This window comes from Magnolia sinica, chromosome 1, assembly GCF_029962835.1.
Source record: "Magnolia sinica isolate HGM2019 chromosome 1, MsV1, whole genome shotgun sequence".
NCBI classification, from domain to species: Eukaryota; Viridiplantae; Streptophyta; class Magnoliopsida; order Magnoliales; family Magnoliaceae; genus Magnolia; species Magnolia sinica.
In genome coordinates, this window is record NC_080573.1 from 81,811,205 (window position 1) to 81,828,585 (window position 17,381).

At 40.8% G+C, this 17,381-nt stretch overlaps 1 protein-coding gene across 3 annotated transcripts in view; it reads right to left on the bottom strand.

Annotated features, from left to right (window-relative positions):
* Positions 1 to 576: 576 nt before the first annotated feature.
* LOC131251265 (uncharacterized) overlaps positions 577 to 17,381 on the bottom strand; it is a 115,461-nt gene continuing 98,656 nt past the window's right edge. For 2 of the 3 annotated variants that reach the window (XM_058251888.1, XM_058251895.1), the window contains 3 exons: positions 2,646 to 2,733; positions 2,177 to 2,212; positions 1,272 to 2,077 (listed from right to left, as the gene is read on the bottom strand). In XM_058251888.1, coding sequence (XP_058107871.1) covers positions 1,994 to 2,077; positions 2,177 to 2,212; positions 2,646 to 2,733 — 208 coding nt within the window. In that variant the 3' untranslated portion in view covers positions 1,272 to 1,993. Of the gene's footprint in view, positions 1,121 to 1,271; positions 2,078 to 2,176; positions 2,213 to 2,645; positions 2,734 to 17,381 lie in introns of those variants that run through there. The other variant, XM_058251902.1, reaches the window with a different exon arrangement.

Here is a 17,381-nt window from a genome sequence, read left to right on the forward strand (position 1 = left end):
AGTGTAGGCATTTGCAAACGAACCAACCAAGATGGGTTACGGTTGATTAGATGATAAACCGCCTCAGGCTCGGAGAACTTGGGCTGGATCCTGGGTTGGCATAGGTCGAGGTTTGACCCAGTTAGAAATCAAGGTGGGGTTGTGCTGATCTATGCAGCGTGTATGGTTGGAGAGTCATCCCTATTTGAGGTCCATATCTTCGTGGTTTATTTATTTATTTTATCGATAGAAATATTGTATATTCATCATGGTTGATGGTTTATATAGGTGTAGACAGGTGCATGTTCATTATATTAGATCCATAAAGTCCCACGTGTTGACGTGTATAGTGGGGCCCATTTATCTTTGATTGGATTAATTAAGTTATAGTCCTTAATGTGATGTTTTAAACTGGCCAAGACAAGTACAGGTCGATTATTTTAAGTGGATCCAAACAAACGTCAATGTGCAAGGGGTACTTACTGGTTATGGATTTTGATTGCATGGATTATCTTATATTGATGAACGTGACATTTTAAGTAGGTAAAAAGACGGGTTGCTGATTCACCATGTAAAGCATTTTCATATGTAGATGTGTGTAGACGAATAAACCTATAAAATAGATAAAAATTGCCTAGAAAATAGTCCTTAGGATGTAATGTCTAAAACAGTATATAACTCTACCCTACATAGTAGGACGCACGCACATAATGAACGGATTAGATATCATATGTGTGACATGTTGTAGATGGGATTGCTTACATGTGTGGAATGAACAAAACATCTTTACATATACATTCACCTCCACGTTAACTTCCCCACCAAAAAGCTACTTGTGGAGGAAATTTCTAAATATGCAAATGGGAACCCATGATGAAAACCATATCAGTCTCAAGAACGGGGCTGATCCAATTATCAGGTGAGGTTCACCTGTATCTTAAAGTCATGTTGATTTCACCGTGGGGACTATACTTTTCATGGTACAGATGCGTTTGAATGCTTGGCATTTTGGCAGAAAAAAATGGCATTTTATGGAAAGCTAATATATAGCTGAGCGGGTGCTAAGTGATTTTTTTTTTTTTTTTTCACCCTAGAAATGACAGCCAAAACGTGTCACCTTCAGTGGGCGAATCACAAATCCCTGCACAAGGATCAAACTACATTAAAGGGGCCGCAGTTTGATCAGATGGGTCCATGACTATAGGTGAAATAACATGGATAAAAAACCTAGGGGCAAAAACGGTATAAAAAATGTACATGCAAAATGGGCAATAGGCGAAGTAGACAACATGAGGGTCAAAAACTAAAAAATTCATTAAACCACCCTCTAATGCAAGTTAATGTAAATCATGAATCAGAATAGTTCATGCTGCCCACCCTCAACAAATAGGAGGTGTGGGCCACAGGTCGCACGTAAGCATCTGGGTCGCACGACAGAACTCTTTACATGTGCATAAAGCGTCATTAAGTCATACAACCCTTTTAACCTGAGGATGTATGAATGCTCCCCGGCGACGGCCTGACACTTCTGAGCATATTTCTAGCCAACAAAAGGCTCCAAGAGTGACGGAAAGAGTAAAACATTGCATACATCAGGTAAGAAAATAGACAAATGAGGAGATCTAGGATAAGGAGAATGAAGAGGCAATTTGTGGTGCACATGGCTGCATGACATAATGTGCAGGATCTGGGTCGTTAATCTGGTCAGGGCATGGTGGGTCCAAAAATCAAGGCCCATGTCCAATGGGCCAAGTGTGTATGATGAATACAAGACCATTGGTCTTTTTTTTTTTTTTTTTTTTTTCTTTTCCCTTTTTCCTAGCAGAACATTAATCTCATGCCCAGAAGGTGGTATGTTCCAATCATCTGGCCATCCTTGCATGTGAACCCGTTACGGTGGGATGCATGCTGGTGAACCTGACTTGCAACTCCACAGCAAACCAGACTCCTTTAGCAAGGTGTTGGCAATCACATTTACCTCTCCACCAGACGAGGACAATGCGATTATTACATTTCATGGCTTAGCAAATCGAGCAATCTTTGAAAGCACTGCTCTTAGGCTATGTATACCGGCACCAGACTTGGAGCTTATCATCATCTAGAATCCCAAACAAATTCAGAAAAGAGTTTGTCAGGCACAATTAGAGAATCATTGATAGATGAACCAAAACATAAAATAAAGAAAAACAAAACATACCAAAGGGTTGACTACTGACTTATTCGTGCTGAGGCTCTGCACAATGAGAAAGGAATCTCCAAAGATTAGTTATTAATGGAATAGATGGAAAATGTTGCAAATTTTTAAGAAGGAAAAACTTCAAGAGGAACTATGGGTCTTGATGCTCCAGTTTGTACAAGTGAGAACCGTGATTTGGGATTCGGACTGTCTGATGAGCCACTGTGGATGGGGATGGTAAAGAAACCTCCTAGATTGAAGGATCCTAATCCTTCCATCACCAGCCTTCACTGGTTAGAAAAGAAGACCAAAAAATTGGATGGTTAGGATCTTCAAATCTGGAAGATTTGGGCATCACCATGCCAAGTGGGCGACTTAGTCTGGGTTGCTGAAAAATAGGACCCACTTGTATGTGCCGGGCTCATCAGAAGACTGCTTGTGTCCTGATGCATCAGGTTCTCAAAAGTTAAAAGAACTTGCACAATATCACCTCTTGAATCTGCATAGCACGGCGGGCCACGTCTATTGGAAAAACCACATCAGTCTTTGTTAATACAATTTGGTATTTTGTTTGAGATCTGAGAAAAAAATGCTACCATTAGAACAAATTGACCAGGTGGCTTCCACCAATGAGAAATGACATGCAACAATGGCATTTTTTTTGGAAAATCCAAAGTAAAGCCACGAAGAAGCTTCTAATTGTATAAAAAGAGCTTATTCCTGTTTCCTTCTAGAGAAAGATGCATAGTGCAATCAGAGAATCTACAAAGAGATATAAACAAGACCCATCTTCTGTTTCCTTCAAGACAAACGAGTACAGGTCACATGAACGTGTCAGATAGTCTTAACGTAAAATTCACATAAGCCCAGAGAGAGCATGAATGGCTATTAAACATAATTACAGCTCTTGCATCAAATTTCTAGATTAATGGCAATGGGAAAAAGAGGTATTAGACAATGCTCGTCGGAAAAGTTTGTAGAGAACCATTCAGATTTCAGTTTGTACAATACGAGGCATGGTTCATGATCCAAACCGTTGATATTATTAGTCCCATTGCTGGATGGCTGGTGGCATTTGAAAAATCACAAAATAAGTCCAGATCATGGGGCTCCCCCACAACAAGCCTTTTTGATGCGGACATCAGGCCATTCAAAGTATATCAACGCAGGAGGCGTGTGTTACCCGTGTCAATGTGGTTAGATGACGGATACGGGTCGGGTCTCTAGAGGTTAAAGACCTTACACATGTGTTCGTGACATGTGTAAGTTACTTAAAGGAGACATTTGGACCGTTGGATCTCGAGGATGGTGTGATCGGATCGTTGGATCGTCACGGCTCACCTTCATTACGCCACCTTCATGACACTATCATTGGGGCCCATCAGGTATCTTCAATTTGAATTTAGTTTATGAACATTTGGTTTATTTAAGTTTTGAGACAGTTTGAGACAATTTGCGTACAATTTTTGTGCGAATTTCTTTTTTTAAAAACTTTTTTTTAGTAGGGGTATTTTGGTAATTTCATGTAATTATGAATTTATAAGGGTTGCCCCTAAACCTATGGCATGTTATGTTATGTTTATGAAAGGAAAAGAGAGCTTTTTGCTTCTGACAATTTCATCTTCGACTTCCAGTGATTGGAAGAGGGCATGAGGCCTAGGGAAGTGATTTCTCATCCCCTACTTCTTCCTCCTTTCTTTTCTTAAGGTACTCTTTTCTTTAACCACATTCTCTTCCTTTTCTCCTAAAATCTTTAGATCTAGAAGCCGATCTTGTTCATTTTTCTTATCTAAATCATTAGATCTTAAAGATTTTCATCTTCACATAAAACCCATCACCCAAATCTAAATTTGAAGAACCACCAATTCTTTTCTGAATTTTTCAGATTTTCCAATCCAGAAAATTCCTATTTTCTGGATTAGAAAATCCACTTGGATCGTTAGATGGACCTATTGCAAGACAAAAGTTCTACCTTTCGCCGGATCCAACTAAATTCAAATTTTAAGATTCAATACTTCGTGTTTGTGATGGATGGCTATAATCAATGCTATATTAACCTTATTTCTTTCTTGTGTTGATGATGTATAAGGCTGATGTTTTATTTGTTTTTTTAATATTGCATAAATCTATCCCTTTCAAATATCATGCTCATTTAAGGTTGGATTAGGCCGTCCTACATCAATTTTTGGTATCAAAGCTTAGGCCCTTGCATTGGGTCGTCTTAGATCGAGTTATTAAGAATCTATATATTTATTTCTTTATTTATTTCTAGGGTTTCATGCATCGCATATAGTCTAGATTTGAAATTCTCAGATTTGCACACGAAAAAAAAAAAAAAAACACAATCTCTTAGAGTCGTGTTTTAGGAAACCTAAGTTGAGTCTCATTGTATATGCCCACTCAGACTGGTAGAGGATTTGGTCTACACCCGATTTTCAATATGGAACAGTTGACCAAGATGATGAACACGATCAACCAACATTTGGCCACCATTGAAGCGCAATCTAGGAACACGAATACCTATATGGATTAGATAGAAGCGTCCCTAAGAGAAATCTCCGACATTGGCGGGGATGAACAGTCTCACGTAGGGAGAGTAGTTGAGGAACGGGTAGGAAATCGTGGTAGAGGTCGTGGAGCACGTGGCTGAGGGGTAGGACGTGGAGGGGCGTGATATCCGCAGTCCGCTGTCGAATATCAAGATCGTTATGATGCCGATGAGAGGGTCTTAAAGAGTGTTAAAGTAGATGCTTTTAGTTTTGATGGGCGTCTTGACCCAAAAGCATTCCTTGATTGGTTAGCGAACATGGACCATTATTTCGAATGGTATGAGATGTCTGAGAACCGACAGGTGCGGTTTGCGAAAATGAAACTTGTGGGTTAAGCTAAATTATTTTGGACAAATACGGAGCGTAGGATCGAGAGATCAGGTGTCCCAGTCGCGCATTGGGTAGAGATGTAGTTATTAAAGGAAAAATATCTTCCTCTCTCTTACAGTCAAAAACTCCTACATCAGTGGCAAGCATTACGCCAAGGAACTATGTTGGTTGCAAATTACATCACAAAATTTGAGGAGTATATGATGCGGTGTGATATTCAAGAGGATCCCTTAGTGATGCTGGCGCGTTTCAAGGTGGGTCTTCGCATGGATCTGCAGCGTGAGCTTATGACCCATGCAGTGAGTGACTTGGATCAGGCTAACCAAGTTGTACAGGAGTTAGAGCTTTACCTAAAGTCTCCTGTCACAAGGCGCTTTGAGTCCCGAGACTTTACTGTTAGATTTGGTTTTCAGGGAACCAAACCTAACATTAGAAGTCAGCCTAGGGCGCCGCCTAAGCCTAAGGATGATAAGGGCAAAGGTGTCCTTAGTGCCAATCCTGGCAGTGGTTGTCACTTGAGATGTTATGAGTGTGGAGGTACAGGTCATTTCGCATACCAGTGCACGACAAAGACCTGCGGGAAAGCCTTAGTCATAGATGAGTCAAATGAAAATGTGGATGACATGGGTGATTATGAAGCTGAGGAATATCACCCAGAGATAGGTGCTAGTGATTATGAAGAAGAAGAACCAGAGACTGCACCACTAGCTGTAGTTAGATGTGCTTTAGCGCAGGCCAAAGAGAGTGATGATTGGCGCAGAAGCACAATTTTCTACACGTTTATCAAGAGCGGTGACAAAAATTGCAAAGTCATCGTGGATAGTAGTAGTTGCACTAACGTGGTCTCAGCTAGCACAGTCACGCGTTTGGGTTTGAAGCCCATCCCTCACCCTTCAACCCTACAAGGTTTCTTGGGTTGACACGTCTTCTATGCCTGTGTCCCAGCAGTGTTTAGTCCCCATCCAAATCGGTTCATATAAAGACATGTTGTGGTGTGATGTTTTACCTATGAATGTAGGTCATATCATTCTTAGGAGGCCGTGGTTATACGATAGACATGTCATGATTTTTGGTCGCTCGAATGTGTGTACATTCATGCATGAGGGCAAGAAATCAAGATTAATCCGTTGCCACCCAAGAGCCACATCGATAAGGCTAGGGATGTGAAAACGAGTAAGTCAATGAAGGATGTGAGGAAATCTTTTCCGAAGTCTCTACATATCATAAATGCAAAGGAGTTTGAAAAAGAGACGGAGGATGATTCGATGGTGTACGCTCTAAGGGCTACGGAAGTAACACCCGAGGCTCATGTAGAGTTACCCCCTGAGGTGACTACGGTTCTTGAGGAGTACAGTGATGTATTCCCTGAGGATTTACCGAATGAACTGCCACCTATGCAGGACATCCAGCATGCCATTGATCTCGTCCCGGGGTCTTCTTTACCGAACCTTCCTCATTACAGGATGAACCCTGCAGAGCATGCAGAGTTGCATAGACAGGTAAATGATCTCTTGCGAAAGGGTTTCATCCGTAACAACATGAGTCTATGTGCCGTACCAGCGTTGTTAACACCTAAGAAAGATGGTACGTGGCGGATGTGTGTGGATAGTAGGGCCATTAATAAGATCACGATCAAGTACCGGTTTCTGATACCGAGGCTTGGCCAGATCCACCATTTTTTTCAAGATAGACCTCAAGAGCGGGTATCATCAGATACGCATACGCCTAGGAGATGAGTGGAAGACAACCTTCAAGATGAAGGATGGGTTGTACGAGTGGTTGGTCATGCCCTTTGGCTTGACTAATGCACCCAGTGCTTTTATGCGTGTGATGACCCAGGTTTTGAGACCCTTTATGGGGAAGTTTTTAGTGGTTTATTTTAATGACATGCTCATGTATAGTACCACTAAAAAACTGCATCTCCACCACTTGAGGTAAGTTTGTAGTGTCCTGAGGGTGGAGAGGTTATATACGAACCTTAAGAAATGTTCATTCCTGTCTGATAGGGTTGTCTTCTTAGGGTTCATCGTGTTGTCTATAGGGATGTGAGCAGATCCAGAAAAAGTCAAGGCCATAGTTGACTGGCTTGAACCGTGGAACATACATGATGTGAGAAGCTTTCATGGCTTAGCTACATTTTATCGTCGGTTCATTCGAGGATTTAACACTATTATGGCTCCTGTAACTGATTGCATTAAAAAAGGGGAGTTCATATGGTTTAAGGCAGCAGCTAAGGCATTCAATGATATTAAGGGCAAGATGATAGAGGCTCCCGTCATGCGCCTTCTAGATTTTTCTAAAGTCTTTAAAGTAGCGTGTGATGCGTCAGGCATATGTATATGAGTACTAAGCCAAGAGGGTCATTAAGTTGCCTATTTCAGTGAGAAACTGAATGCGGCAAAACAAAAGTATTCCACCTATGACAAAGCATTTTATGTGGTAGTGCAGTCGCTGCGTCATTAGCGTCATTATCTTCTACCGCAAGAATTTGTCTTGTTTTCTGATCACGAGGCTTTGAGGTATTTGAATTCCCAAAAGAAGCATAACCCAAGGCATGCCAAGTGGGCAGTGTTTCTTCAGGAATATTCATTTGTCTTGAAACATAAAGCCAGGATCGAGAACAAACCAGCCGATGCCCTTGGTAAGAGAGTGACATTGCTCAACTCCTTGAGTGTAGAAGTTGTCAGGTTTGAGCAATTGAAAGACGCGTATCCCATGTGTCTAGATTTTGGGGGAACATACGTGTCACTCTTAGGTGCCCAACATAGTTTGGGTGAGTTTGTGCTAAAAGATGGTTTCCTTTTCAAAGGAGACCGACTGACTTTGTATTCTGTGCACTTCCCTCCGGGATTTCCTCGTTTACGAGCTTCATGTTGGAGGTATTGCTGGCCATTTTGGTCGAGATAAGACCATCGCCCTAGTGGAGGATCGATTTTATTGGCCAAGTCTCAAGTGAGACGTAGCCAAAATTTTAGGGTAATGTCAAATGTGTCAACTGGAAAAACAGAAGAAGCAGAATACTGGATTGTACATGCCATTGCCAGTGCCACACGCACCGTGGCAAGACATCAGTATGGATTTCGTGCTTGGACTTCTTAAGACAATTAAAAAGCACGATTCCATTTTTGTGGTCATGGACCGTTTCTAAAAAATGACCCACTTTCTCCCTTGTTCGAAAACCTCAGATGCGTCCAATATAGATAAGATTTTCTTTTAAGGGGTGATTCGATTACATGGTTTGCCTAAGACCATAGTGTCTGACAGGGATGTCCGGTTTACTAGTTAATTTTGGAAGACATTAAGACATATGATGGGTACGAGATTCCACTTCTCGTCTGCCTGCCATCTTCACACTGATAGCTAAATTGAGGTTGTGAATCGAAGTCTCGGAAATCTACTACGATGTTTGGTGGGTGAACACATTAAAACTTAGGACTTAGTCCTGCCAGTTGCCGAGTTTGCATATAACAGTTCAGTTAATAGGTCTACAGGTATGAGTCCATTCGAGATTGTTAGTAGTTATAAACCTAGACTACCCATAGATTTGTTACCTAAGTCAGTCACCCAGAGGACCTCAGAGTCAGCCGATGCATTTTCCCATCACATTCATGAGTTGCATACAGAGATTAGGAGGCGGATAAATGCTAGTAATGAACAAAATTTCACCTGACTTACATTGTAGAATTCAAGAATTTAATGAGGGTAATTATGTAATGGTTAGGATGAGGCTAGAACGGTTCCCACAAGGTACCGTTAAGAAGTTACAAGCACGCAGTGCTGGACCATTTAAGATTCTGAAAAAAGATTGGGTCCAATGCGTATGTGATAGATCTTCCACCTTGCATGGGGATTAGTTCAACATTCAATGTGAAGGATCTAATACCTTGTTCAAGCCATCCCATAGACCCTAATTTTGTTCCAAACTATTGTCCACTTTTTGAATTTTCTTCCCAACCCACACCACCTATGCCTACTATACCTGAGAAAAGAGAAGAAATTGAAGGAATTGTGGATGAGCAAATTGTTTCCACTCGAGACTGGATTTCAGAGGTACTTGGTGAAGTGGAAGAACAGACTATCATCCGACTGTACGTGGTTAATGGAAGCAGAGTTGCAGCGACTAGATCCAGATTTGTTAAAACAACACCAGAGTTTTATCTCACCGGAGTCGAGATCTTCTCATCCGAGGGGAGTTGATGCGGACATCAGGCCATTCAAAGTATATCAATGCAGGAGGCGTGCGTTACCCGTGTCAATGTGGTTAGATGACAGATACGGGTCGGGTCTCTAGAGGTTGAAGACCTTACACATGTGGTCGTGACATGTAAGTTGCTTAAATGAGACATTTGGACCGTTGGATCGTCACGACCCACCTTCTTTACACCACCTTCACGGCGCTATCATCGGGGTCCATCGGGCATCTTCAATTTGAATTTAGTTTATGAACATTTGGTTTATTTAAGTTTTGAGGCAGTTTGTGCACAATTTTTGTGTGAATTTCTTTTTTAAAAAACTTTTTTTAGTAGGGGTATTTTGGTAATTTCATGTAATTATAAATTTATAAGGGTTACCCTAAACCTATAGCATGTTATGTTATGTTTATGAAAGAAAAAGAGACCTTTTTTGCTTCTGACGATTTCGTCTTCGACTTCAGTGATTGGAAAAGGGCATGAGGCCCAGGGAAGTGATTTCTCATCCCCTACTTCTTTCTCCTTCTTTCCTTTCTCAAGGTACTCTTTTCTTTAATCCCATTCTCTTCCTTTTCTCCTAAAATCTTTAGATCTAGAAGCCAATCTTGTTTCTTTTTCTTATCTAAATCATTAGTTCTTAAAGATTTTCATCCCCACATTAAACCCATCACCCAAAGCTAAATTTAAAGAACCACCAATTCTTTTCTGAATTTTCCAAATTTCTCAATCCAGAAAATTCCTATTTTCTGGATTAGAAAATTTACCTGGATCGTTAGACGGACCTATTGCAAGACGAAAGTTCTATCTTTCGCCGGATCCAACTAAATTCAGATTTTAAGATTCAATACTTTGTGTTTGTGATGGATGACCATTATCAATGCTATATTAACCTTATTTCTTTCTTGTGTTGATGATGTACAAGGCTGATATTGTATTTGTTTTTTAATATTGCATAAATTTGTCCCTTTCAAATATCATGCTTATTTAAGGTTGGATTAGGCCGTCCTACATCACTTTTTCACTGATATCACATAGCAATTGCATATGGGGACAGCCAAGATCTCATGACCATTGATCAGAGCTGTACAATGAGTTTCCAACAATCTCAGATAATCCTTAGACAAGCTTGAAATCAAAGACAGCTCAGGGACCACTCGCAACTACTCTGAAATTTGTGTATCTCCAATGGACAATCCACTAGGGATGGATTTGGATGGCTCATAGTACACTAGGGACCACAACACGTAAAGATTTGGATGATGGATCTAGCTCACATTTAGTCAATCAAGGCTCCTCAAAGCAAACAAGTTTTGGGCAACCAATTCATCTCTATGGCCTTAAATCCATCAATGGAGGATCAAATTTGGCTTCTAGATACCATGCCTAGCTCCGGGAGCCAAACAGCCCCAATCCAAAGTCACAATATACCAAAAACGACCAAAAATCAAGTGTGATGAAAACCAGTGTCGGCAGCCAGACTTCGGCCACATAGCCAGGCTCAGGCAACCAACTTATCTCAAGGCATCAGGTCATCCTTTAAAAGGGTCAAAATTAAGTTTTAGATACCCTACATACCCTTCAGAAGCTAAAAGCTTCATCCAAAAGTCATCATGACTTAGAACAGATTGGTCGGGTGGCCAAGACTCCTAACCAGTCCCTATGCGGCTAGAATCTGGTTGCCCACCCAGGAACCTAAAAGCTTCATCCAAAAGTCATCATGACTTAGAACAGATTGGTTGGGTGGCCAAGACTCCTAACCAGTCCCTATGCGGCTAGAATCTGGTTGCCCAGCCAGTTCCTGGCTGGCCAAACTGTGATTGCCCAACCAGTCCTCAGGTGGCCAATCATTGCCACATTCTGGACACTGTTGTAACTGATCGAACATGGGGAATGTGACTCTCGGCTTCATGCATGGCTAATCCATATTTTTTGCTATAAATTGAACTCCACTTTTCATGTGAATAGGGATGGGAAAAGCTCCAAAAGGACTGATACTCAGCTGGATTGTGCACGTAACTTCAAGATTCTACAATAAGGAGATTTAATCGAGTTACAAAGGAATTTAGAGTCCTCTAGCAGAGTCCAGGGTATGAAATTGACCTTGATTCGTTTGGAAATCATGAACTGAATGGTGCTCAAAGCCCTTGGAAACCACTTTGTTTATGGAGTTATTAATGCAATCTTCTCTTTTGTTTTGTATGTAAGACCTCAAGAGAATCAAGAACCCACCATAAGTTCCAGGGCAAAATCTTCACCTCTCAGACCCCGAACAAAGATTGGTGCCTTCTATGGGAATATCTGAGGCTCCCTCCAACTGTCTCAAGCATCTACGAAATATCAATCATGCAAAAGACATGGTTCCTTGCAACTCCTCATCAAGTTCAACCAGAAGAATTTGAAGACATCCTCCACAAGAAAGCATAGAGCACTCTCAACAAAAAAAATTGACATCCAAATGGAGCAAAATTTCCCCAAAATCCTTACCATACTCACTTTGAATCGTGCGGTGACACGAGATGTGCGCCGTGGTGGAAAAATAAATCTTGGATCATATCTAAACAAATAGAAGCAGGGTGACGAGCAGTGACACGAGGTGCACACCTTGGTGGAAACTATGGGCATGCATATTTCCTGACAAACCTGTTACAGTAAGACCTACAGAAACATGTATGGGTTCGGGGAGGTTTGATATTCATTTCTAAGAAGCGCAAGGATGTTTCCCTCAAGGTACATCTCGCGGCCTCTCTAGGAGGTTTGACATTCATTTCTAAGAAGCGCAAGGATGTTTCCACCATCCAAAAAGCATCTGTGTGGGACTACGTTATCCCCCACTCCTAGAATGGTTCAGGAAATTAACATGTGTGAGATCAAGTGCAACCATGTTCTGGCCTCCAGACCAAGTGCAACCAAGTTAGGCCAACTAGCCATGTGCAACCAAGGTTGGCTGTCCGAAACCATGTCATGCGGCCGAATCTACTTTGTGAGATATGATCAACAGTTGGCTGCCTCTCTAGCAAGTTTGGCCAACCAAGTAAATCCTCCCACAATGCCATTAGTTCCAACGTTTGTTTTTAAGAAGTCCAAAGGTGTTACAGCTTTCCACATGACGCCAGTGTGGGACTTTATTGACCTCTCCAAAATAGATTCAAGCTGCTCAAAGACGCACCCGATCAAGTCCAAGTCGAAGCCGTGCACCATTGTGCACCAAGGTCCTGTGTGGCCGAATTTAAACTGGAAGCAAGCAAGCCTTCCAAGGAGTTCCCTCAAGCCCTACAACAGAGGAAGAAGACAGGGTGGATCCTAACCTTGAAATAGGTTGTGCTGGCTATTTGTACAGGTTGCTCTGCAACAGATTCCATTGTGTTAACCTCCAAAGACCAAGATCATTTTGCACGGCCATCTGCTGCATTGAGCCGAGATGGCTCATGGCTTGACAGTCTTGTTTATGTCTGCTCAGGAACAAACACGGCCCATTCAACCATCGCGATATGATGTTCCTCAACTGGGTTGAAAAAGATAGAGCTAGGAAAAACAGCACTCTATGCACCTTACACAAGCAAAGGGTTCTCCTGAAGGCACAAATACTAGCTCCGGTACTATGTGCATACCCATCACATGCCGGATATCAAGGTCATCCTACATGACCCCATGGAGCCTGCTTCAACCTGGCTGTTGTGCTCTGATTGCCAACACATCCCTCCCCTCAGAGCAAGCTTGGGAACCCTGAGGCAAGGAGCATACGAAGAAGGGAACACAAAAGAAAGTGAGCAGCCATGCATGCTGATCAAACCATGCCTTCTCAGCCTCCTAAATTGAGGATCAACCGAAGCGGGTTCCCAAAAAACCAAATGAGCCGACCATTACCATAAATATGCTCAACAAGTGTAGGAAGCTGAAACCATATGAAGTGGAATGGTGATAGGTTTGGAGTACGAAAGTTGCCGAAATTTACAATGAAGAAGAGCTACTAGGGAAAAATATCCCCAGTGAAACAGCTGAAGATCTCAGCCTACTTTTCCATCAAGAGAATGGTGCAGCCCCCTTTAAAGGTGCTTCGCCATCTCAAGCCAGAGGCAGGATTGATGCAGGAAGGGGATAGGAGGAATCCACGGTGCAGCCATCAACAACAAGGAATCTGAATCCAACAAGGAGCTCTAGCATGGAGTGTAAAATCTTAAGGCAAACCCTAAGCGTCTCAAGAATCAATCGGTCCCACTCTGTGCAATAACAAGAGAAGGGAATTTTCCTTCCTCTTTTCTCTCTACTTCAAGAGAATAAATCAAATTACAAAATGACAAGAAGTCTCTTACAATTTCTCAAACATGTCATTTATAAAACAACCCTAACCAACCTCTAATTAAACTTGGTGATTAGTGAGCTAATCATAACTAAGACTCAACTAATCAAAACTTCTCTAACAGCCAACAAACCAACCATACAATGAAAAGACTTTAACCCCCACAACTCATTCAAGGCGTAGCCTCAAACAACATGAGAACAGTCGGTGGAAACTGGTGTGGTGATTTGACTTTCATGGCCACACAGATTTTCTTGCATCAGACTTCCCTCATCATAACAATCATAAATCGAATCTCCCAAGATGCTTGGTGACTTGGTCAACTCCACATCAAAGATAGGTTCTCCCATGATGCTTTGAGGTGGCCAACTCCACGTCAAAGATTGGGTCTCCATGACGCTTTGGAACTGGACTGGTACTGCTGTTACCGAAAATTTAAACACAACTTCATTGTCCATATCCTTGTTATAACAATCATAAATCAGATCTCCTGGGATGCTGGGTGACTAAGTCAACTTTGCATTAAAGATCGGGGCTCCCATGATGCTTTGAGGTGGCCAACGCCGCATCAAAGATCGGGCCTCCCATGATGCTTTGGAACTCGATTGGTTCACCACCACAGCTACCGAAATTCTAAAATTTAGCCCCATCTTCTACCGCTTGTTGTTCATTGTCATGATGCTTCTTGCGACCTTCGGGCAATCTGCACCTTATCAGGTTGTTCTTTTTGTCGCTTTTGTCAACGTAAGAACCTGTGATCACCTTGGCCAATCTAGACTTTCCTTGAACTAGCCACAATTCCTTAGAGGTTTGGCGACACACTTTGGAGACCGACTGCAAGGGTCATGCATAGTCAAAACTTCCTGCACTCATTCTCATGATGTTGGGACCATTAACATCTCACCATCTCTTCGCTAGTCTTATGCTTTCCATGTTCCCAAGTTCTCCTCAAATTTGTTGCCTGTCAATCGTCTTACTCATTCTCGACTGTTAACTCTCTTTCCATCTTACTGTATCTTTTAGGGCCTGACAATTGGCCAAAGGATTAGGGTGATCATGAGTAGGATGGGCTCTCTTTCAATCTATGAACAATGTAGGATTGACCCTCCAAACTTCAAGTCAAGCTACATGTGCCGCATATCAAATGTTGTATTGCCATCATCGTCTTGGCCATATGCCGATCAATAGTCTTAAGATGTTACTTCTATTTTGCTTTAAGTCTGGTAGTATGCAAGAATTATTTGTGAAACACGTCAAAAGGCTAAAACATTGTCGATATTTCTACCCAACAGTCCAACCGAAAAAGATGTTGCTCCCTTTTCTCTTATACACTGATGCTCGGCATCCATCTCCAAGGACTTCTGTTTTCTGATGTAAATACTACATTTCTTTTGTGATGATTGCACTCTCAATATATAGGTCTATCGTATGAAATCCAAAGGTGATTAATCCAACAAGTCAATTCTCAATGCGATGTTGCTATCCATTCAACGATCTTACTTTTTGTTGCCACCCCCACCTCTCCCTCCCCCCTCTTGCAACTTGTTGATCATTGTGTTAAAAAGTGACACGAAGCTAGATATAAGTAGATGTTGGTTGAAAACGTCACTCGTTCACAATGGAATAGAATGGTCTCACTCAATGCATCATTTGATTTGGTGTATATTCGCCATTAGAGTTCTGGAAACTTCAAAACCCAAACACCAACCTAGAAAAGAATCCTATAATGTTCGAAATTCTCAACTTAACACACCTCCTCACTTCAGAGCCTCTCACTACTTCATCTACCGAGTCTTCTCCATTTTCTGGATATTTTTCATAGGATGTGGTGGCTAATCAGTTGGGCCAACATAAAAGTTGTGTTCTAATAATGGTGGTGGATACATTTCCTTAGCCTTCAGAGTTATTTGCTTGAACAAAGAATTGAATCTCAGACCACTTGTCCTTATACCCCCAAACAAACTAAAGTTGATGAAAGAAAGAATAGGCATCTTCTTGAAGTTGCTCCTGCCTTCTCCTTGAGAAGAATGTTCCCAAGAATCAGTGGGTTAATGTTGTCGTAAGTGCTGCATACCTAATTAATCAAATGCCCACTAGGATTCTTTTGGGGAAGGCACCCATCCAAGTTCCACAACTGGAAAAATCGTTCCTTCCTATCCCACCTTGTATGTTTGGATGTGTGCTTTGTTCATGTTCCCAACAATCATTATGATAAATTGGATGCCAAGGCCATCAAATGTATCTTCATCGGCACTCTTATACTAAGAAAGTTACAAGTGCTTCACCCCTTTTACTCACCTCACAAAAAGTCTGTCACATCCCCTTAGAGGGAGTTATCAACCACACTCTTTGTGCTTGCCTCTTCCTCTCACTGGCATCGATCCTTCTCTTTCCACTAACCAAGGTGTGTCATAACCAGTGTTTTAAATATCGACGATATACACAGATATATCCCACAATATATCTTGTATCTCACTTGTGCAATATGAAACGCACAAGTAGTGGGATATATCCCACATGTTCAATCTGGTGAGCATTTTTTTTTTTTAAAACTATATTTGATCCTTTTTTTTTTTTTTTTGGTAAATCATGTTAAATCAATATCAAATTGTTACAAATGCATGATTTTTCATTCATGGATTGGAAGCTTCAGTTTCGATATTTGGAGGAGGACTGACTTGCGGAAAATAAAAAAAAAGAAAATTTCCCAATTTCTCGCAAATTGGTTGCAATCTATGTCCAAACATAAAATCAAACATGCATGTAACCTGATCTAAGGATTCTTCTTTTGCTTTCGAATGTATTGCTTGTGTTTCCACGTGTCTTCTTACATTTATAAATTATACGAATACACTTTGAAATTACTTGCAACAATTCAATTAGACAATGCATATATTAGGACCTCGTACAAAGAAAACCTATTATGTGCACTTGTTTTTTGTAATGTTTTGATTTATAAGTGTGTATTGATGCCTTTTTTAACAATCGCTGAAGTTTCATTGAAAAATTCGATGAATTTCCAATGATTCCCCATGTTTCCAACAACAAAGATATATTATGCACAGTGTTCGAAGTATCAGTATCGCTACAAGTTTCGCTAGATAGGGATACCAATATCGATATCGCCGATACTATTGTTGAAAACCGGAAACGCGGGAAAACATGAGAAAAACGGTAGAATTTTCAGCAAAACTTCAGAAGAAGTTAAAATGTACATACTTGCATATTTGGAAATTAAAAAAAAATGCAAAAAGGATCTTAAAAGCATGTGTTGTTGTAAATTATCAACAACACGTGATATTTCACTAAGAAATCATCAACAATCAGAAAGGAAATGAAAGATTGGGGTCTCAATATCGCGCAAGTTCCAATATCGCTAATATCGAGACATTATTAATATTATCAATGACAAATTGAACACTACATACAACCATGTGCCCATGAAAAAAATTTGAAAATTTTTTTTTCTAATTAACAAAAATTTGATGATATCAATACATTGGTGATATTATGAAAATATCGTCGACATACTTATGATACAAGTATTGCCTAGAATTTATATAGTAAAAAATATTGAAGATACATTAGCGATATTGATGCATTGGCAATAAAGCGACACTTAAAATTTACATAGTTGAAAATATTTCTGATTACATTAGCGATATTGATACATTGGCGATACTTAGCGATACATTGCTAATACTTGGAATTTTGGATACTACAAGTGTTACTGGTAATGCTACCAGTGTTATCGGTATTGTTGAGCTGGAGATAAAGGTAATATCAGAGATAATTCGAACACTGATTACGCAATACAACCAATATATCCTATGTGATAACCATTGTTCGAAGTATCAGTA